Genomic DNA, 24,319 nt, shown 5'->3' with positions numbered 1-24,319 from the left:
CACATGCGAAGATAAGTTTCCGAGGGGTAGAACCTTAGTTTGGACTCTACAGCAGATATGAATATTTAGTAATATGGAAATAATTAGCAAACTAGCCTGTGTAAAGCCAAAAGTACTGCAAGGATTCTTTTAGTTTGTCTTTGTCCTCCTCTGAATTATTTGTTGATAAGGATTTGTCCTGGGGAAGAACCCATGGTTTTATGGTTCTGTGATGGTGTGTTTAGAGAATGTCTCTGATGGTAAGGATCCCAGAATTCTTCTCCTGGAATGACTTTTTTCCTTCCCCTCAATGCAGACAGAGCAAAGTTGTTTGATTTGTTTTGTTTTCTTTTAGAATGAATGAATGAACAAAGCAAGCTCAACCAACCAAAAAGACCTCACCTGAATATAGAAGCATGAGTAAAGCCAAAAGGAGGCTTTCTGACAAATTTGAGTAGCTGCAATATGATTTTCTAGTGGTGACAGGAGAGATTATGTAACCCTATATGTTGTGCAAAATCATCCTTTTTCGCACTTTTAAAACAAGTTTTATGAAAATTGTGTGTTATGCTACTTACAAGCCTATTGTTAATTTAGTTGATGTCATTTCAACAGTGCTTAGCAGTTTCTGTGGCTCTTTCTATGGCTCTGCTATTTTGGGAAAATTACTACTGTCACGTTTCTGTGTTATTTTTCTATTGGTTTCAGAATTCGTTATATGCAGCTGCCTTCAGCAAGTAAATCCTGATATGGTACTCAAGGGCCATGTAAGCATCTCCTTGTATGGATCTGTTAGGAGATTTGCATGATGCTTGCCACTCAGGCCACTCCTGTTTTCTGAGACTTTGAAATACGGAAAAAACTACTTTTTGTTATCATCTTGGAATGTCTCTCATATAGTTGCACTTAACAGATTTCTAATTTTGGAGAAGGCAAATTTGGAGCAAAATGCTCTATAACTAGCTGAAACTTGAATTGATGGTACGGGTGTTGAGAATGGTACTGCCAAGTGTAACTCATCTAACTGCTGCATATGGTTAGAGAATCAGCAAATGCCACATGGATGTATGTTTGTTTCTTTTCCTTAACAGGCAAGCTAATGAAGAATATCAAGTACTGGCTAATTCATGGCGCTATTCATCTGCTTTTTCAAACAAACTGTTTTTCACAATAGTGGATTATGATGAAGGGGCAGATGTTTTTCAACAGGTAAATGTTGGATACAATAAAACGTTCCTAACTTTTAGAACTACATGCTGATTCGCCAAACGATACCAGACAAATAATTTTTTGTGTGCAGGTGTGTACCTCTGTGTTTTGTATACAAATTTTTCCTGGTTAAAAACACCAGTCACTCCAGTTTTCATGACACTAGTGACGACAGGTTATAGCACTAGCCACTTCTAGTATTTTCTAAGTATATTTTATAAGGTTTGTTTGTAGATTACATTAAATGTATGCTTTTTTTTTTTCATTTTTTCATTATATGTATATGATTTTTTTTTTTCATTTCTCTTTTTTGTTAATGTCATTTTTTAGAATTAATCGCAGTGCAACTAACATTTGCATTTACAAATTTGCTTTATCTCTAGGGGAAAAAAAAGCTCTTAACTAAAAGAGCCTTTTAATTGCTTTTAGGTAATACAGTATTCTTCAACTCTAGTAATATTTGTATTAATCTGGAAGTTCTTCAGGGAAAAGAGATTGGTTTAGATTTTATGTATTGGTTATGAAGAGTGAAAATTCAATTGTTAGAGAACAGTCTAAGGCTCCCTCTTAAATTGAGTAGTCAAGGCAAAATACATCCCTTGCAAATTAACAGTAAATACTGATGTGCTTTTCTCTGATATTTGTCTGTTTATTGAAGCTAAGAATGTAGATTGGAGAGTGACAGATTTTGAAGTTCTCTGTTTTTACCACCTTTTGGTTAAGTGTATGCTTTAAAATTTTCAGGGGAAAAGTTTAATACTTATTTTTTAAATTACTCTGTTTAGTAAATATTTTTGCTTTCAATTGGCATCTTGCAATGTATTATGTAAAGAATGTATATGAATGGCTTAAGATATTGCTTTAAACATTTTAGTGCCTACAAGTTTTAAGATCATCTTACATTATCCTACATGGTTACAATAATAGGCTCTTTGATCTTGCCTTAAGCCAATCAATACATATTAAAATAGTCGGTCCAACTTATTCCGTGTGTAAAAGGGCACAGATTCAGTTTATTTCAGGTGGTATGTATTTAAAGGCAAGTAAAATTTAGACCAAATTAGATTAAAATATGTAATTTTTTACTGTCTTTGAGAAAAAAAGTGCTTAAGAAGAAGTGATAGCAATGACAATTTTAAGGTGGGAAATGTAAATCTGACCTTATGTTTATGTGTGCCAACCAGTCATGTAATACTGATGCCATAACAAAAAAATCCCAAAAAGTAATGTGACCAATTTTTGTTTCAGCTTTTACTCTATTTGTAAAGAAATGACAGAGCAGTTGCAGAGTAACTGCCCCCACACTCTACACAATGTCAGAAGGCTTCTGTATCTCAGAATGTTTCTGTGTCTTGTAAAATATTTTATTAGATTGCTTCACAACATTTGTCTTAGCCTTTCTCAGAATACTTTTTATTTTTGAATCAGTTCATTAAAGGGGGCACAGATGGAAAATAATTTAATAGCTCATAATTTCTATTGATAAAATTCAGTTCTGTAGTTGATTAAATATAATGTTTTGGTTATGTGATAAAAGTCATTTTAAGGAATTAAACAAACAAGTTTACTCTGCATTTGCTACTTAAAGATCTTCATATTGTCATCTCTAAGTATTTCCCCTGATTCATTTTCATTTTTTTCAAGTGTTTTATTGCACTTTCTCTGAGATGGACTGAACATGAAGGAATTTTATGTAGTAAAATTATATTCTCCTGTACCATCTTGCAAAGTTAAAGTCAAAATTTAAAGTGGCTAATGTAAATCTATTTGTTTATCACCCTTGAGTTTTTTGATATGATATTACTAGTTCCAATGACAACAACACATACGTTAACAGTCATGTAATTTCTAGGGCAAGTTAGGTGTATAAGCTAGTTATCTAAAAGGACTAGTCAGTAGTCTAGTTAATTTTGGAGGGCTAGGTAAGAGAAACAGTATCAGCCTCTTTGAACACTTTTTTCCTCCACTAGAATTATAACCTAATATACTTTAAAAGAATGGATGAATGTGGGCTCCTGATTTCTTAATTACAAGAAAATTCATACAGTGTGTGAGAACTTTAAAGCGTAAGATATTCAGAAAAGCTTGCAGATAAAATACTCTGAAAAGTTAAACATCCCAAAGAATCTGTGGGAAAGAACATTCTGAGCACTTTTTTTTAGAGAACTATACATGAAGATGTATAAAAAAGAGTAACGTATGGAGGCAAATAATATTTTTCATGCTATTTAGACTTGTTTTATGCATAAAAGGTAAATATTTTTGAAGATAGACTTACTAATTTTTTTCCTGCTATTTTTTGGTGTTGTAGCTGAATATGAACTCCGCTCCGACTTTCATGCATTTTCCTCCAAAAGGTAAACCCAAGAGAGCTGACACGTTTGACCTGCAGCGAATCGGATTTGCAGCTGAGCAGCTAGCTAAATGGATAGCTGACAGAACAGATGTTCATGTAAGTCTTTTGACAATTTTAAAAGTTGAAGCCAAATATATCTTTGTAGTCTGAGACAGGCTGATGACAAATTCCATCTTTCCTTAGTACTTTTTCTTCTGAAGGCTAGGTTCTAGAACACATTAAAAAAAGGAAGAAAAAAAAAAATCATAGAATCATAGAGTATCCTTAGTTTAATGGATATATAGTTGTGGTACTTTTGGTAACTTCCGCAGTTTGCAGAGGATTTTCCATTATTGTTTTGTTAAATTTTATGTAGTCTTATTCTGGATGAAAACAAACAGTGATATTGTGGTAATTAGTTGTTAATAAATGCGCTTTGCAAAACTATATACAAAATAGATCCAAAGGTAGGTTTTCCTTATTCAGACACAATGTGCAAATCTGTTGAAGAAATAATGTTTTTGAGTTGAACAGTTCAAAATGATGCTTAAAACTTTTTTCATATTATTTGCTTATGAAAGGAAGTAAGATTTTTTTTTTCTTATTTAAATATATCTTTAGGGATTAGTCTTTCTGACTCTGAAACCAGATTTCAGATGCTCCCTATTTGTTTATATGGAAAGTGACCTGTATGTATGCATTTATTTGCAATCTGTGTTTGCATTTATCTTTTCCAGATTAGAGTGTTCAGGCCTCCTAACTATTCTGGTACAATTGCACTGGCTCTTCTGGTATCTCTTGTCGGTGGCTTGTTATATCTGCGGAGAAATAACTTAGAGTTTATCTACAACAAAACTGGCTGGGCCATGGCAGCTCTGGTATGCAGATTTTCCTTACTAATATGCTTTTTATTAGTTTCTTGTTTTAGCATATGTGTCTTCATTACTTCCACAGTAAATTACAAGACATTGCATTAACACATTCTTCAGAATGGTACTACATTTGAGGGCTAATTCTCCTAAGCAGTTACTTTTAGGGATTCACTGAAAATTAGCAAATTCTCTGATGGCTGCAGACTTTTTTTTGAACTTTAACGAGAAAATATTTTTAATTTGTGTTACTAATGCTCACTGCTATCATTCAACTTGCCCTTTTTTATAAAAGCAGTAATGTTGTGATTGGTTTAGTGTGTATATTCATGTCAGGCTGTATCACTTTATGGTAATGAAAGGTTAAGAAAAGTAACCGAGACTTTTATATGTTTGTAAGGAAATGATAAAAGAACTAAGAAATGAAGAAAAGTGGAATTCTTTCCAAAACTGGTATCAGTGGTACTGACCTTAACTTTCCACTGTTAACATAAATAAGACTAGGATAGTGTTCCAGGGTTAACTCCAAGGAAATTCTAAAGCTATCCAGTTGTTTGTTTGAAATATTAGGCAACTAAATCCTCAAGGCCATAAATAATGAATTAAGGTTTAGCCTGCTTAAAAGTGTATTGCAGTGTGCTTATTTACATCATAGTTTTCGAATAACTGAGTAGGCTAATGCAAAATGTGGACTGTGCTGCATAGTCAGCCGTCTTGGTTTTAGATAGGAAATAGCATGCAAGGATGGTAGATGATGGTTGAGGTGTATCAAAAAGTACTCATTACTCTGGCATCATTGTGACTGACAGAAGAGGAAAAATATGAAAAGCAGCATCTAAGGCTTAATTTTCAAGGAAATAGTCAGGAGAATCATTATCAACACTGTGATAGTGTCTGGGGTTATCAAGTCCAATCCAACATTTTACAGCTTAATTGAGCTCCTTTGTTCCGTGTTAGCAATATGTTAATTGAGAACAGTACTTTTAAAAATTTTGTCCATGTGTTTTGTACAACATAAGCCAAGCTTTTCTTCTGTTTTGATATAAATGATCATTTATTCACTTCATTGTTTTAAAGACTTTTTCTCAACTTGTGTCAATATGAGTTAACCTTTCTTGAAAGCACATGTCTAGGATTATAGTTGAGATATGAATTTACTTGTGCAGCAGCATTAATATTTTATTTTTATCTGGGCTCCCTTTCTCACGAAAGCGTGGACCAGGTTGTCATTTGGGGTCAGTTCCAACCTGACCTATTCTATGATTCTGTGTAGTTTAGCTCTACTAGAAGTATGTTACTGATATATGCTATAATCATATTTGCCTTTTCAAAGACACATCATATTGATGGTTTTCTATTCTGCTTGGATTAAAAAATATGAAAAGGTACCTTCTTTTTTGACATTTTCAGCTGATGGACCCATCTGCAGCTTTTATTAAATCAGTTTTGTTAATGTGTTTCCTGTAAAATTCTGTTTATTTTAACAATGAATAGCACTTAGAGATTATTTTAGAAAAAAAGTCTTATATTTGAAAGTATACAGCAATTAATCTCGTCTTTGAACTGATGCTTCACTTTTTTAGTCATTACTGTTCTTTTTCCTTTATAATGTTGTCAAAGCCCCATACTACAAAATGTTTTATCAAAGATCATGGAGTTACCAGAAGTCATTTTGGCTTTAACATACAAGTTAATATTATAAGGTCTTCTTGGTGGAATCAGTAGGGACTCTTGATTGCAGGCTTTTGTACAGGTGACTTCAGTTCTGTGAAAGAGCTAGAATATGTCAGGATCCACAGAAGAAAACAGACAGTCATTAATATATTCAATCTAAGATATTGTGTAGTTATGATTCTCTTACATTGTGCTTTTTTTCTGCCAGTGAGATTTAAAGCTTCTTTTTTCATGAAAGCTAATTAAGAGGAAAAATGGAGAAGATGGTGTCCAGTTAAGCAGAGATAGTCATGTCTCATAAAATGCTTTTATGAAGTGTATAAATAACAAAGAAATACTTAATTTTAAGGAATTATGTTCTTTTTTTTTTTCTTTCTGAACTTTAAAAAAAAAAAAAAAACGGCAAAAAATAAACAAATAATACAGGGAAAGCCTGGCAAGATGTATAAAACTACAGGAAGACCATGTTTTTGACAGTGTTGGCAGTTAGTTTGTTCCTTATTGGCTGTTCTTATTATGGATATTGCAGAACTGAGAAGGGAGAACTGGGAGCTTTTTTCTGAAAGCTGCAGTTTTGAGTTTTGATTGTTTTTGGGGAGGTGTTGTACTGCTAGGTAGCTGGCATTCATTAACCATATGGAAAGTAATATTTTTCATTTCAGCTGAAACTCATTCATAGATATTCTAGAATTCAGTAACTGAAAACTATATCATTGCACACACACAAGTCTCTTGTTTTCTTTTGCTTGTTTTTCAGAGCTTCTTAGTTTGTTTTGAAGAGTTTTCATGTTCTGAAATGTTGGATAATTATTTAAATGAGAAATGGGCAGCGCCTCTCTGCCCGATTGAATGATCTGATCCTAAAAATCAGAAAAACATTCTCAGCATAATTTACCTCTGCTGTTCTTACTAGCAGGATAACAGAGAATCCTAGAAATGCTGACTGAATTTTTATTTGGCATCTCTTTTGATGCCAAAAAATTGTGTCTCATAGATAATAATTCCAGCACTGTTTCAGGAAAATATTTAGGAATGCAGGTTTTAGTGACCCATCTAATGTTTTGATAGACTATTAGAAGCAAGACCAGAGCTTTTGTCTCATACAGTGATTCCAATGCCAACTCACACAAGACTGTTGAATTGGTTTTGTCCTCAACATTAGATTGTGCAAGTGCAATGCATCCCCCCATAGAAGCACTGCAGACTCTGGTAGTACCTTGTATGCCTTAGGCATTTTTACTTGCAACATTACCCAAAAGACCTTTGGAATGGCAAATCATGATGACTGAGTCACAGTGCATAATATCCCCAAAAATGTCTTTTGAGATCACATCCAAAATTTATCCCCTAGATTATTTTAGACTTTAATTCAAGCCTACTATGCATCTATAGATATTTTTCCCTCTGACATGCTAGCATGAAGATGAGGAAAGGCTTCGGTCACCAGGTATTTACAGAGCCCTGTCCTTTTATAATGATAACAAGAAGCAATTCAGATTCTTGTCAAGACTATGAATTTCTTAAGCAGAGAGCATAAAAGGTCAGACAATATAAACTGGGCAGATTTGTAACATTTTTAGATAAGGAATTGCTACATTTTAGACAACAGTACTGGTGCTGAGAGTTTATTTTTTCAGTTGGCTAGAATGGGGCTACTAGGGGGCTTTTCTTAACCAGGCTGCCGCTTTGGTTTTCTGCATGTGATTTTCAGTTTTGTTGTATATGTATATTTCAGGTTTACCTGTATACCTGTGGAATCTGGGAAGGCAAAGTCTGTGCTCAGATTCAAAGTTAGCTGCCTAGGAATTGGCTCTATCGGGCAAAATAAGTCACCTGAATGAGGAGAGAAAACATATGTTTACTGTTGTCATAACAGTTAATGGTTATGAGAAATGTGTTCTGTGGTGATACAACCCACAGTACATATACTGTAGAGTACATTCATCATCAGTTATTGCTCCAAAAGAGCTTTAAGAGTATCATGGCTACTAGTGGCTTCTTTACGCCCTTCTGGGAATTGAGGATAAAAAACTGTGCTGGGTTAGCTGAATCGAGACGATTTTCCGTGGAGTGAGAATCTTGTCTTCTTAGTAGCTAGCATGGTCTTTCATTTTGGATCTAGGTCAAGAATAATAAGATAGCACTCTGGGACAGAGTTAATGTTTTCCTCCAGTAGCTTTCTGGTGTTTGGGATTTGGTACAAAAAGAATGTAAAAACTCACTGGTATCTTGGCGGTTGCCAAAGGGACAAAGGACTTTTCAACTGCCCAGCTGCAGGTGCAAGGGAACATAACGGGACAGCACCTAGATTGACATCCAGATTGATCAGTGAACTGTTCTGTACCATGAGTGTCACACTCCGTATATGACTGGGAAGTTACTGGGGACAGTCCTTCTTCAGTGGCCACTATCTGTGAGGGGTCCTGCTTCCTGCTCCTGTTGTCTGATCCGTGACTTCCCTATGCCCGTTTGTAAACTCCGTGTTTTACTGAACTTTCTGTGCTCGCAGTGTCCGCCCTTTGGCGTCCATTGCTGGAAGCACAAGTTCCAGTAGCTAAGCATTGCTCTGTATAGCTTTGTGTATTTTATTGTCTTTTTATTCACTTATCCTTTATTATTCTATTAAACCTGTTTCAATTTGAATCAATGAGTCTTTCTTCCTTTTAACTTCATTCCTGCTGGGGAAGGAAAGGTGAGAGAGAGTGGCTGTTTACTGTTTACCCACCACCCAGGGTTAAACAGTAACAGAGAGTAATGTGTTTTATTCAAAGATACAGCTAGAAAAAGTTAGGCACCTCAATGTGTCTAGAGAGGCATCCAAAAATAATAGCAATTTCTTTCCCATTGAGGTTTTAGAGATGCACAGTACCTTTGAAAAGGTACAGAAACCCATTTTCTTCACTTCCATTTGGTACTACCTGCCCTTGAATTGTATATCTCTTGTTGGAGATTCTAATAAGTGACAGGTTGTTATTTAAAAATTGAATACAGATCTTGCAGCTCTGCAGCCTTTGAGTACAAAAGCAAAGTTAAACTGAGTAGAAAGGGTTTTATTTCTTTAAAACAATAACTTTCAGAGAGCCACAGTTTGTGCAATCTATGCATCTGTTCTCTTTTGACGTTTTAGTTTTCATCTAACTTTTGGTCTTTCAAAATATCTTTCACTGCGCTTTTGTAACCCACATGTTTGGTTTCTATACTTTCGTACTTTCACATAAGCTGTCTCCTATGTGATTTATCACCAAAATTGCCATATAAATTTCTCTGCTAAAACAATCTGCAAGATATAGAAATAACTATCTGTTACCCTTTTTCAGTAATGGAAGCATATATTCTCTTCATCTCTTTGCGTATTATTAATGAAAACATAAGCCGTTTGCTATTAAACAGAACCAGTATTCTTTCATCTGCCATATTCATCGCTATATTGTCACACTCCAAATCCTGCTAAGGGCAAAATGAAACACACCTTACATTTAAAGCCACGAATCTGTTCTTAGTGTAATTGAAATCTTGACACAGCAACAAAGAATTATGATGAAACTAGATATGCAAAAATATTTTTTTCTATTTTTTTTTTTTTTTTTTCTTTCTATTATCAGGACAAAAAGTCACAGTAATAACAGCACTTCCACCATTTCTCTCTAGATCTGGAGGTCATTCATCGGCTTTGGTTTGGGGCGAGGGGATGCTATGGTGAATTGTCAGTGTTCACGTCCTTTGCTAGGAGGAGTATAAGACTGCTGCTTTCTTCCTTCTTGCGCTAGGCTTCACTTAGGGATACTTATACGCTGGATGCATTGGATGGTTGTTCTTTTTTCTGTTTGTTACCTCTAAAACTAGTTTGGGCCAGTTCCCATGTCTGTGTTTCTTTAATTCACCTGTGACATAACATTTATAGGCTTGGGGTCTCCATTGTAATGCTGTGGCCTCTTTCATATCATTCTATGCTGGTGCACTTCATCCTGTGTTTCCACTTTTGTTGTCTCCACTATCATCTCATGCCTATACTACATCATTATGTTGGTCATAATTATTTCATCCTAAATAGAATAGAAAAAAAAAAAAAAACCATACAAAGATAAGCGAAAGTAATGTAAAGTAGGCCTAGCCCCCTGGTCTTTGGAAAAATTGCTGTTTCAGCTGAACAAGTTTAAAAAAAAATCCAGGAAAGGCAAGACAGATTTGGAAAAAGCCTGACAAGATTCAGTCCTAAGGCACTGCAAAGTTTGTTAAAATCATATTGCTAGAGGTAGCAATGCTGGGTTTATGGGAACACAGAGCTACACCAGCTTACATCTTGAATGTTACTAAACATACTAAATACTGGTTTAGTTAGCCATCATGGTATGAATTTTTACATTCGTGATCCATCTGCTTAAATCACTATGACTGTGTTGTGCAGGTGGGAGTATTGCTGTGCAGTAAAAGTAAGCATATATGTAAAAACTTAAATTATCCTTGAGTTTTTGTAAGGATTATATGTACTGATAAGTCAGAAGACATATTTAGATGATCCATATTTCCCATTCCTGTTTTTCTCATTTGGTAATCAAAAGATATTTTATTTTCCTCTTTAAGGTAGTCATAACAACTTACCATGACTGTGATGTTTGTTATGTAGATTATGCAGTATGACCTTCTACAAAAATTAAGGTCAGTTTTTACAGTTGTTATACATTCCTAACCTAACTTTACACTTCTTTCCATAGGGAATTTCAGTTTTCTGTGAAATCAACCATTGTTATTTGTCATAGATAAAATGAATCACAGTCGTATAGGAAATACAATGAGAATTTAATTAAATGGGGCAGAAGTGTTTTTGTTTTTGTTTTTTTTTTTGTAATTGGATTTTTTCTTATATTTTATATATCATTTCATATACCTGAAAACAAACAGGGAAGCTAAACATTTGTATTAGATTACAGATAGAAATAACTTCCTGAAGGGTTGTATAAAACTTGAACACTAATTTGCAGCATATTTACAATAAATGCCTTCTACTGCTATGAATGCTTTTTATTATATAGATGCATAACTGTGGCAATTCTGAGTGCACATAAAGACAGGATTATTTCAATTGAGATTTAGAAAATCTTCATCTTGAGCTAACTCATTTTCTAGCAGAAGTCATTAAGACTTTTATGAGAGCAACACATCTGAAAACTCCATGCTACTATTCAAGTAGAGGTACATGCTATATCTGGTTAAGTAAACAATTATGTATTTAAAGTAAACATCAACAGCAGAATGGTTTTCTGTTCAGTTCCTCTGGGAAATAAATTAGCTTTCTTTTTCAAATTTTTGTTTTCTAGTGTGTTGTATTTGCTATGACATCTGGTCAGATGTGGAATCACATCCGGGGACCCCCATATGCACATAAAAATCCTCAGAATGGACAAGTGGTGAGTTGATTCTTTTATTTTTATTTTCAAGAGAAATATTATATAGATAGTTGCTGCCTACAGTAAGTCTACAATGGCAACTAATTGCAGTTCTGTAGCAGTATATGACAGTCTGTCAGAGTCTTAAGTCTCCAGTTGCAAGCGGAGTCTGTTTTGGAATTTAAGATGTTTAGAAAGTGCCACCATATTTGATTTGAACAAAGAAATGAGTAGCCATGTTTTTCAAAATTTTTTCTGTCAGGTTCTCAACTGTAGTGAATATGTTATAGTAATTCCTTACCACACATTTGCCACTGCCCAAAGTAAATGAATATTGTGTCTTTTCGTAGAAGTGTGCTCCCTCACAAAGTGAAAAGTGAGTTTATATTTTTTCCCTTCTCTTCAGGCTCTATTTATACAAGCCTTTGAGCTTTGTAACTTCTTGTGGTCTTCTTTCTTGAGAATTTTATGTAGAAAAGGAAATGGCAAATATTTTCATGTGCTTTGTACCATTTCCCGTCATGCCTATAACTCTTCCACTGACAGTTACAGAATGTTTTTTCCTATATATCTTTAGTCCTTCAATTTAAATTCCTTATCAGCTTTACGAAGAAATTACCACTACTTGACTACTGCCAAAATTACTGTTCTATCCTGCTACTGCTGTCTTTGAAGGAATTCTCTTACTTGCTCCTTACTGCTCACGAATTAGCAAGCATTCATCAGAGTTCAGAAGGAGAAACTCTCTTTGACTACTGCGAAGGAAAACAGGACCTTGGCTAATTTCAACCCCTCTGTTATTTACTACTTTTTAAGCAAGTTGTTGGAATGGAATCTATGAGACCTGCAATAAAGTTGGTTGTCAGGAAGCTTTTTCATAACTAGTGGCCTGTTGAGCTATTTTCAGCTTTGACCATTGCTTCTTAAAGGAGACTGGCTTATAGCTTAAAAAATTGGAGTAGCAAAAAATGATGGTTTGAATTTGATAACTGATCTGCTTTTTATCAGGAATGTAGCAGCAGCAGCATAACTATGTCATTAAATGACATGATTTTATCTGTCAACTTTGTTATGCAGAAGTAGAACTGATAGTGTAATAAATAATCTCTGTAAAACACTGTGTATTTAAATATTTAGAGTTTTTCATTACTGCCTCACAATATTAAATTTATGATTCTTTCCTACAGAGTGACGTAAAGGGGAAACAGCATAGAAAAAGCACTATTCGTGACAAATTAGTTTTTATCATATCCAGTTTTATACATATCGCCATTCTTAAAGGCTTGTTTCCAAAGTATACCCTACATTAAATAATTTTGTAATACACTATATTTAATTGTTCCTGAATTTGTGTCATCGTGTCTCAGTTTTCGGAGTGTGAACTAACTTCCTATATGAGTGTCTGAAAAGCTACTGGTTTGGAAGTATTAGCATACACAACTAAATAATGCAAATAATGGTAAAGATGGTTTTAAGTTCTAGATACTAACCCTACTGTGTTAGTCAACATACATACCTTATTTTCTGGTTTTGCTCCATTATGTGACTTCAGGTAAGTTATTTTGTGCCTCTGATTCATGTGTCTCTCCTTGTTCATATTTGGTAGTACTTTCACTTCCTTGGAACTGTGTCTGTGTCAGTAAGTAAAACCAGTCAGATTCTAAGAATTAAAAAGTATAGATGTAGGATCACTAAGTTCCTGATTTATTTAAAGTAACACTGTTTTCTAAGTTGCAACTTAAAACTCTGATTTTTACCAGTGCTAGAAGCTTAATAAGTATTCTTTAAACCTTTACCTATTTTGCATTGCCTTTTTTTTTTTTCTAATAATACTATTGAATATTTCCCTCTTCCATTTTTCTAGCAGTTATCTATGTTCCTGTGAATGTGAAGTCATAAAAGTACTTACCTAACACTTCTATGAAATTTATTCAACCATGATAATTCACTGTAACACTCTTCTGCATTAAGTCAGCAACTGCTGTCTTTACATCTGGATGAAATGTAACTCATCATTTTATTTCCATTCTCTAGGATTTAGTACCAATTCCAAATTTGCATGCCAATTTTGTACAAGGATTGCCTGTATTTAATACTCTGAAACTTTCTTAACAGTCTTACCATGTAAAATTCTGTTTTTAACAGGAGGCATAGAATAGCTCACAAAGCTTATTTTATTTCTTGTTAGGTTCAAATTTACTAATTCTTAGCTTTTCTTATTTCATAGGAGTTAGTGGTTCAGTTCTGTATTAGCTGCAGAGCCTGATATGCCACCAGACTTTGGAAGTGATAACATTCTGCCTTCATAAATTTTCCTTGCCTGAGCTATCTACTATTATTTGCTTTGTTCTTGTTATAATTTTAGATGACACTTCATTTCATTTCCTTAAACTGCTGTTTTTTCAGAAGATGAAAAGACATTTGTTTGCTTTGCTTAAACAACTCTACTTGCTAGTGCTGGTATCTTGTACAAGTAACATTACCAGTTCTTAAATTTTTGGCTTGTGCACACCATTTGTGCTTCTTTGCTCAATTAGCTAAATAATTCTGTGATTGTTTTCTTTGAAAGTTTTAAACCATATTTCCATCTGGGTCTATTCTATGAAGGTAATGTGGTCTCTTATAGAGGTTGTTGCAGTTACTTCCTTTATTCCCCATTTGCTGTCAGCTAATTTTAGGTTTTTGGTTCCACATGATAGCAGTATCAATTTTTACGTAGAAAACTGAATCACACAGTACTGTCATTTGATACTTCAGTTCTGGTTTAGGTTGATGAAACTGGTGCTAGTCTTCTATCTTGACACACTCTTTATCTTTGTTACATTTCTGGAGTTGGCTGGATTGCATGGAGATGGCAATTAGCAATGGCAAAGTTGAGAGCCTCTGGGTAAGGATTAAAGGACAGACAAAAAAAGCAGATGTCATTGTATGGGAGTCTACTACAGGCCACCCAGCCAGAATGATGACACTAATGAGTTATTCTTTAGGGAACTAAGCAAAGCCTCCAACTCATCTGCCCTTGTCCTTATGGGGAACTTCCGTTTGCCAGATGTCAACTGGAAATATCACACAGCTGGCACCAACAGGTCCAGAAGATTCCTAAAGCAGCAGGATGATAACTTCTTGGTACAGGTACTCAGGGAAACAACCAGCAAAGGGGTCTTCCTAGACTTGCTACTTGCTAACAAAGAGGGTCTCGTGGGAGAAGTGGCAACTGGTGGCTTCCCTGGCCACAGTGACCACGAAGCAATCACTGGCCCCTCATCTAAGAAGGACATCGAAATACTAGAGAGATTACAGAGGAGGGTGACTAAACTGGTGAGAGGCCTGGAGCACAAGGTTTATGAGGAGTAGCTGAGGGAACTGAGACTGTTTCCCTGGGGAAAAGGAGGCTGAGGGGAGACTTTATCACTGTTTACAACTACCTGAAAGGAGGTTGTAGCATGGAGGGTGTTGGTCTCTTCTCCCAAGTAGCAAGTGATAGGATGAGAGGAAGTGGCCTCAAGTTGCACCAGGGGAGGATTAGATTGGATGTTAGGAAAAAATTCTTCACGGAAAGGGTTGTCAGGCACTGGAACAGGCCACCCAGGAAAGTGGTAGCGTCACCATCCCTGGAGGTGTTTAAAAGGCATTTAAACAAGGTTCTTAAGGACATGGTTCAGTGCTAGAGTTAGGTGATGGTTGGACTTGATGATCCTGAGAGTCTCTTCCAACCGAAATGATACTGTGATTCTAAAATCTATGCTAATGGGAAGAAAACTGACACCAAGACTTCAACTCTAGATTTGTCGGCTGTAAGGAAAAGGAACAAGATCCTCGTGATCTTCCACTTTTGTATGAAGTATCATGTGAATGGGATGGAACACTTAGTTAGTCAGTTTTTGGTCACCTGTTTCAGTTCACTGCTCTTGCGGGATATGCATCCATCCTTATCAATGGCCTTGCATTCCATTGCTATGTCTACCAAAACATGTATCTAGCTTTCAGGAAACTGCAGTTAGTAAAAAGACTTTAGCTGACAGGAAAATTCACAGGTACTAAGGGAACCAACCAGGAAAGTTGCCATCCTAGATTTGATTCTCACAGAAAGGGTCTGGTCAGAGAAGTGTTAACTGTCAGCTCCCTTGGCCACAGTTACCACAAAGCAGTCAGGTTTAAAATGTTTGCTAATAGAAGGAAAACTGCCAGCAAGACCTTAACACTAGATGTGAGGAGAGGAGACTTCAGGCTGCTCAGAGAACTACTAAGATTCCCTGGAAGAAGCTTTTGAAGGTGTTGGGGTCCATCAGTGTTAGTTGTTTTTTAAGTACAACTACTAAAAACACAGGACCAGGCAACTCAAAAATGCTGAAAATTTAGCAGACAAGGCAAAAAGTCAGTTTTTTTGAGCAGGGATCTTCTTCTCGTAATATAGAAAAAAAAGAAATTACGTGGTCAACGGAAGTAATGTCAGGCAACATGGGAGGACTACAGAGATGCTGTTCGCCCTTGTAGAGAGAAAATTCATGCTGCCAAAGCTCAGTTAAAACTGAAGCTGGCTAGTACTGTGAAGGACAATAAAATGGCTTTTTTAAACATATTAGTGGCAAAAGACAAACTAGAAATAACGTTGACCCATTACTCAATGAGTATGATCACCTTATTAGGGACATAGACAAAGTTGGGACGTTTAATGCTTTCTTTGCCTCAGTCTTCAACACCAATGATGGACTTGGGGGCCCCCATAACTCTGGGTTAGAAAACCATGGCTGCATGAATGATAAACTCCCAATTAATCTGGAACTTTTACAGGATTTGCTACTCCAGCTCGATCCCTATAAGTTGATGGGGCCTGATGGGATTGATCCAAGGGTGGCTAAAGAGCTAGCTGACATCATAGCAAGACCTCTCTCCATGACTTTTCAATGCTCCTGGGAATCTGGAGAGGTCCTGGAAGACTGGAAGCTGGCAAACTTTGTCTCAATCTACAAGAAGGGCACCAGGGATGACCTGGCAACTATAGGCCTGTCAGCCTCAGTTCTGTGCCTGCCAAAATCATGGAGAAGTTTGTTCTGGGAGTTATCAAAAAACGTCTGAATGACAGCACACTCATTGGTACCAGCCAGCATGAGTTCATGAGGGGAAAGACCTGCTTAACAAACTTCGTTTTGTTCTGTGACAAGGTTACCCCACCTAGCTCACCAAGGGAAGCCTGTTGATGTGATATTTCTGGATTTCAGTAAAGCCTTTTATACGTTCTCTCACAGTATCCTCCTGGACAAGATGTCCAGCATACAGCTGGGTAAACACACAATGCAGTGGGTGAGCAATGGGTAGATGGTCTGGGCTCAAAGGGTTCTAGTAAATGGGGGTGTATTGGGCCGATGTCCAGTCACTAGTAGGATTCCGCAGGGGTCCATCTTAGGGCCAGTGCTCTTCAATGTCTTTAGAAATGACTTGGACACAGGACTTGAGGGAATGCTAAGTTGACCGATGACACAAAATTGGGAGGAGCTGTCGACACTCTTGAGGACAGAGAGTCCCTGCAGAGGGATCTGAACAAATTGTATAACTGGGCAATCACCAATCACATGAAGTTCAACAAGGGCAAGTGCCAGACTTTGCACATGGGACACAGCAACCCTGGCTGTACATACAGCTCCGCAGAGAGGGATCTGGGGGTTCTGGTCGGTGGCAAGTCAAACATGAGCCAGCAGTGTCCCTGGCAGCCAAGAAGGCCACCTGTGTCCTGGGGTGCATCAAGTACAGCATTGCCAGCGAGGCGATGGAGGTGTTTTTCCTGCTCTGCTCTGCACTCATGCAGCCTCACCTGGAGCACTGTGTACAGTTTTGGGTGTCACAGTATGAAAATAATATTAAGCTACTGGAGAGTGTCCAGAAGAGAGCTACAAAGTTGGTGAAGGGTTTGGAGAGGAAGCCATATGAGGAGCAGCTGAAGTCACTTGGTTTGTTCAGCCTGGAGAAGAGGAGACTGAGAGGAGACCTCATCACGGTCTACAGCTTCCTCACAAGGGGAGGAGGAAGGGCAGGCCCTCACCTCTTCTCTTAGGTGACCAATGACAGAACCCAAGGGAATGGCAGGAAGATGTGCCAGGGCAAGTTTAGGTTGGACATTAGGAAAAGATTCTTCACCCAGAGGGTGGTGGGGTGCTGGAACAGGCTCCTCAGGGCGGTAGTCATGTCTCCAAGCTTGTCAGTATTCGAGAAGACACTGGACAACACCCTCAGACACATGGTGTGAACTGTGGAGTTGTTATATGCAGGGATAGGAGTTGGATTTGATTATCCTTGTGGGTCACTTCCAACTCAGGACACTATGATTCTGGAGTTCTGCGTCTTTTGCCTAATAATTTTAAGATTAGGCCCTTACTGTCTGTGTGACACTAAAATCGATATGTATTGTACCAGGATTGAAGAGTGCAAACTAAACATCCCATTGGTGTCTACATATAAGCAGTCTTGGGAGAGTTCTAATTTTTATTCAGAGCTTGATCTGTATAGCACTGGTGGTGAGACAAGTAGAAAGCTGGAGGAAGCAATTACATATTTTTGAACCTCCTGCAGAGGTAGTTCTGTTGCTGTTTAATTGACCTAATAGCAAAGAGTTCTCAGTAGATTTTCACCAGCTTTTAATTAAATAGCAGCAATGGCTAAGAAGGCATTTATGTGTGTGTATCCAGGGATTAGCGGCCTTTTTTTTTAATTGGGATACAAATTCTAAAGTTTTTATTATGCAGTATGCTCAGGGCTGCATCTTTAAAATAGTCAAAAGTTTACTATAAATGAGTTTACTATAAAGGACAAGCTCTGTAATACTGAGTTAAGATGTTTTCCAAAGCTCATAATTTTTTTTCCTTCTCTGAGAATAAATTATTAGAAGTTAGAAAAGTTTTTGTGTGAAGAAGGAAACATGTCTTTATTGTCAGATATTAGATGGTTTTCCAATATAAGATGATGTTTTGTGATATGGATAATGGTATTGTTTGCCACTATATTAATTTGATTTTTTTCACATGTCTTATATTTTAAAAGCTTGTCAAAATTGCTTAAGCATAATAGAAATTATGTCCTTAAGAAATAATTTGTATCTGTTTGGCAGATCTTTTAGATAGGACCCCTTCCAATATCAGATCAAATATAAATATTCAGTTATGGAGTTTTCACAGCCTTTTCACTGTTTTATAACCACTGTTCTTTGTTCAGGAACAATCTCTAAAATATCAGTTTTCAAGTTATCTTGCTGATATGAGTATGTGGTAATCTATATGTTTCTTCAGTTAAATGAAAAATATATTTGACTACTAGTGTCATTTTTGCATTTGTCAATGCAAAATTAATGTACTCTGTGTGAAAAATAAATGCTTAGAATGTCAAGATCCTTAATTTACTTTAATTCTCTACTAAGCAGGACAATATGTCATTTATTAAAGTATATTCTTCTGTGTTTTCTGACATGACTTTTTCATATGAGTCTAGTTAAATGGAACTGTTTCCTTGGAACAGTTTTAAAGAATGACTCTCCCTTTCAAGTTCAGTAAGTCACTGTAAATACATTGTCCTTTTGCCTTCAGTCTGTCTGGAAGCATGTTTGAGGTACAGGTCACCAAGATTGTATTTGTAATGCCTGACTTTTCTGAAAGTGGCCACATTGCTTGGTGCTGGTTTCAATACATACAAAAGTCAGTTTGTTTTGTGATATGTTCTTATATGCTTGTTTTGATTTTGGATAAAAAAAAAAGTTCATGCAGGTTATTATATCAGTATCTAATATAAGATGTCCAGGTTGGCATCACTTTTACCACAGCAATATTTTGATGCATCTGTCAACCATAATCACAACCATAGTGCTATTGAAAATACTTCTTACCCAATTATTTATGTTAATAGGCTTGATAGAAATAAGAAGTAGGTTATTGATGTTATGAGTGTGCTGAATTAAATGGCTTTCCTGTGTTCATCAAAGCAGTATGTCTACTCAGAAGTTGCAACTAATAAAGGGTTTCTCAAGCCTTTAATTTAAAGTTCTATCTTGATTTGGTAAAAATAATTAACAATTGGCAGTATAAGATGTGGAAATTGTGTAAAATAATCTAAATTCTGTAACAGATCATCACATTAACAAATGGGCAACACATGTAAACTAGTGTTAGGAAAACTATTAACCTGTATAAGACTTCTGTCCTATGATCATAGCTGGCATTTGAATAACCTTCTGTGTAACAACTGTTTCTACCTTGACATTAAAAAAGGGAAACCTTATGCATTATTTAGTATCATGTTTTATTGTGGGAAGAAAAGGAAATGGGAAAATGGTCATGACAGAAGGGTTGCTCGATGCAATTCTTGCAGCATACATGCTGTAAAAGTTTGGATAGTACCATTATGTTGCAAGTACTGTAGTTTTGGATGAGTAAAGATAGAACGTGTTCCCATCAACTAAACTGAATTTTAGACAAGTAATCAGGCAGCAAGTAGTCTGTCATGATAAAATTCAATAAGGAAAAAAAAGTGCTAGATTTTAATTGTGGCTTGTAACAACAGAAATCCAATTTTTATTGTCACATTCAAGTAACAAACACTTCTGTCCCCACTCGTCTTTTCATAAGTGTAGATGGACTCCTTGAAGCAATTTAGTTTAATTTGGAAGAACTGTTTTGTACAGAACTCCTCTTTTTTATGTCAGAAGTTAACAAGACCTCAAGTATGTGAAATTATGAAGTGTCTCAAAATAGAATGATAACACAATACAGAAAAATACACAGAAAACCAGAATGACAAAAGGGAAAACCTGCTCATGTTATTCTGTTACTACTAGAACAAGAGCCATTTTCTTAAAAACAGCTTGAGCACCAGGTAAGAATCTAGTTTTTCTGTCTTCCTGTCTTTACTGGTTATGTAGATGTTAAAAGGTAAGAGCCTTCTCTAATAAAATCATTTTGATTGGAAGGTACCTCTGCACGTCATCTAGTCCAGCTCTTTGCCTAAAGGTGTTCAGGTTGATCAGGACTTTATCAAAGCAAATTTTGAATGTCTCCATGGTTAGAGATTCCCCAGCCTGTTCCAGTGTTTGACCATCTCTATCTTTGATTTTTTTATCTATGATTTTTTTCCCCCACTCAGGAACCGTCAAGGTAGATTTTATCTTTCTCTTCAGTAAAAGCTGATTTAGCTGAGGTGTTAATTAGAATTTAACACTGACTTTAATGAAATGAGACTTAGCCCAGCAGTACACCTTCTCAGAACTCCTGACAGTGTAACTTTGCTTAAGTAGTACTAGCACTATTATGAGATTGCTGCAATATCCACACCATAAATGAGAAAAAAATAAGCCTGGAGTAGTCATAGAGATTTTTCTCTCAACAGATTCTGTTCTCTGAATAGAGTTGTGCAGACCTTCTTCCTGTAGCTAAAAAATAACTTAAGAATATCTTAGAAGTTTTCAACAATTTTGAGAGAGTGAGGAAGGGAGAAAGAGGAAGGAACTCCACCATATTTTCCCTATTGCACAACACAGTCTTTCACTCCTTTAGATGGATGATTTTGTGAATCTTTCCTCTTCCCTGCTCAAACATAATCTATAGCACAAGGGTGAAGGTGTTCCTTTTGAAGTAAAATTTCAGCATTTGAGAAATGCCTCGTGAATTACTGTGCACGTATCAAAATATTTTCTATCCTACAGAGTCTTCCAGAGTTACAGACCTGGTGCATTTTTCTACTGGAGAGCTCTTGCCTCTCTGCATAGTGTTGCTAGTAAGCTCTAATGCTGTCATTTCAGTGCAGCAGATAAGGTTTCTCTTATGCCTGTGAACAACGTCAAGAGAAGAAATATGCATTTGAGTGTGTCAATGTAAATGAAACAGCATACTTCAGACAGTCCTTCATGGGCTAATTGACCTATAATCTCTGGTTCAGAGACATACTTTTTTATTTTGGTTATTATTTTCTTTTATGGTGGTTATTATTTATTGAACAGAAGGAACATACAATACTTTTTTTTTTTTTTAAATCTACAAGGCAACAGTTATTTGCTACTTGATATTTTGATCAATATAAAATACTTTTTTGTATGTTTTCATTGAAACAAAAATTATTCTGACTTTTTTTTGTCTAGTTCTGGTGCCAAGGTTAATTCCTTTCTTTGGCTAATCTGTCATGTTTACTGACTGTTCTGGAAGGAAGAAACAATAGAAAAAGACATAAGGACTAAATTAAAAGGTAAACGAAATATTCTATTGTACATGCAGGTTGTTCCTCTGAGCCTCTAAAAAGCAGTAGGATAGTACTATACATCCCAGCTTTTAGATGTAAAATATTTCTTCAGAGTTCCTGGACATTAAATGGTAGGACTTCTATGTGGGTTTTTTTTGTTTGTTTTCTGTTCTTTGAGTAATTTGTAATAATTTCCTTTTAAAATTATTTATTTATATATGTGGACACCCAGACCTTGTAGGTAATCTAGTGAGCGACAGGTTCACATGCCCGTTTTCATTATTTTCCTTACAAATTCTCTTCAAGCATTATGAGCATTCCAAGGTTAGTGATGATACCACTACTGTTCTTTGTACCTTTCACATTGAGATTTGGAAGTGTACTGTTGTTTTGTGTTGATTTTTCCCCCATTGCATAGCAGCTTACTTACATAAGAATTCAACAGAGTCTGAACCGAGGGAGCTGAGAAAACAGTTTTGTCTTCATATAGTATGCTCAGATAGACAAAACCTATTCCTATGGTAAAATTAAGAGAATAAACTAGTACTTGATAAGATTGTATGTAAGAATGAGAAACAGAATGTTGAGAGTACATGCTCTGGTAAAGGCAAGGGTTCACTACGGGGTTAAACAGGTTTTGGTGTTTGTTTGTGTTAGGTTTTGTGTTTGTTTGTTGTCCAAGTCAGTGGTAAAATTACCACTCATTTTTAGAACAGTAGACCTGTTCAAAGCACTTCTGAAAATCGTATCCAAGGAACATGTATGTATTTATTTTTCTTTTGGCACAGTAATACTTCAATAGCAGAAACAAAATTTGGTCTAGCTTTATGAAAAACAACGAGAATCTTTAAATAAATTAAGGACCTTGTTTCCTGAACTTTTAAATTTCTCAGATTAAATTATACAGTTTATCTCATGTTCATTGATTGGTATTGTACTTCTGTTGTAATTATAAGATACTTTGAATGTATGTATATACTTTAATCTTCTCAATACTCTTCATTGCAATATATCTTGAAAATATAAAAGCTGTTCCAAAATTTTTTGAAGACTGTACTCACTGAATCTATAATGTATAACTTGTCTGGAATGCCATCCAACATGTGTTATTAACATTAAAGCTTTCTACTGTTCTTTTATGTCCAAAGGACAAATTCAAACGAAACTATTGGAATTCTCTAGTATACTCTAATATGTGAACTATAGTCTTATAGTTTAGGATCCTGATAGTTAAATTATTTTTCTATTAGTTCAATTAGATTTTGCTCACAAGGATGGCTTACATTCCTGTTAGGTTTTCAATGCTTGTATGGAGAAGCAGACATTGCTAAGTCAATTGTCTTGCTGTGGCTATGTAAGTGATAAGCTATATTTATTTAAAAAGTCACCAAAAATGTTTGAAAGGGAAGTACAATCTTCCAGCTCCTCCATCCATCTTCTTGGAAGATGAGTAGGAGAGAATTTAACTCTTTGACCACATTGTTGAGGAACAAGTTCACAAAATGAGCAGGATTTCCAGAAGCTTTAGAACAAGGAATTATTTTCATTTTGCACTACCCCTTAGATAAGCGCACTCCTGTCTGCCACTTGAAAAGCCGTTGCAGAATTGCCATATGAATCAGTTAGAAAAGCTGATCTAGAACCCTTCTTAGGAATAACTCTGTTTACTTCTGTGTAACACAACTGAGACTGATCTGTTCTTTAAATGTTTTAAAGGCATCTTGCACTAAGCTAATATGATGATCCAAAATGGGTTGAGGAGCAGATTTAATGTACATCACATTTGCTTATTATTTAGTGCTTACAGCATTAAACTTTCACACTTATTAGAAATAGACTCTAGTTCTTTTGTATGTGTTTGTACTGCAAAGAGGAGGCATTTTTCACTGTCCCCCTTAAAAGTCTAGCATTAATATCTATATGAAACCTGCTAAAGAGTGAAGTGCCTTAACATTAGATACAATGCAAATTAAAAAGTTATTTACTGAAGGTCTTACAAATCTAGGTTTTGAGCAATAAACAAAACCATGAAATAACCTCCTTCATGTTCGCAGGTCCTGAGGTCACTTAGCATAGTAGAATGCTCTACGTGAAAACAGCATTGTCATTTAAAAGAGGGAGGTTGTCTGTATTTACCAGCCCTTTACACTTCTTATATATATATGAGTCAAAGGAATAAAAAAAAGAATTTGGTCTATATTTTTTTTTATAGTCACTGTTCTAGAAAACATTCTAAACAAAGTGTTCGTGTGCCTTTTGCACATCCATAGTTCTGTAGTTCATATTAATTAGACTGTGAAATCTCTATCAGATAAAAGAAGAAATTGTTGTATGGTCTTCTCTGTGGCTAAATACCAGAATCATAGAACTAAATTGTTTTTTAAATTGTTGTTTTATTTGCTTATAGACAGAGAGCAATTCAATTAATGATATAATGACTGAATAAACTCCATCTGATCTTGTCCACTGCTGTCATTTATAATGTTATTAAATGCTGGAAATGGGGGGAAAAAACCCCACAGATTGTCTTTAGAACACAAGTAGGTATACTACCATTAAAATACTTTGTGTGTAAGACCAGAACTTTAATATTGACGTCTGGAAATGTGCAGAAATATTTAGGCATAGTACTATTCCCAACACTTTTGTGTGGCACTGTA

The 24,319-nt window shown here is 35.8% G+C and overlaps 1 protein-coding gene across 2 annotated transcripts in view; it reads left to right on the top strand.

The window, feature by feature from the left end:
* Positions 1–24,319, top strand: part of TUSC3 (tumor suppressor candidate 3) — a gene marked incomplete at both ends in the record, with an annotated part of 120,467 nt that overhangs the window by 54,065 nt on the left and 42,083 nt on the right. For both annotated transcript variants that reach the window (XM_080344125.1, XM_080344124.1), the window contains 4 exons: positions 1,071–1,188; positions 3,500–3,640; positions 4,261–4,401; positions 11,382–11,471. In XM_080344125.1, the coding sequence (XP_080200251.1) occupies positions 1,071–1,188; positions 3,500–3,640; positions 4,261–4,401; positions 11,382–11,471 (490 nt within the window). The remainder of the gene's footprint in view (positions 1–1,070; positions 1,189–3,499; positions 3,641–4,260; positions 4,402–11,381; positions 11,472–24,319) is intronic.

This window comes from Nesoenas mayeri (genome assembly GCF_963082525.1).
Source record: "Nesoenas mayeri genome assembly, chromosome: 4".
Taxonomy (NCBI): domain Eukaryota; kingdom Metazoa; phylum Chordata; class Aves; order Columbiformes; family Columbidae; genus Nesoenas; species Nesoenas mayeri.
The sequence above is the reverse complement of the archived record's forward strand: the minus strand, read 5'-3'. Positions and strand labels throughout refer to the sequence as shown.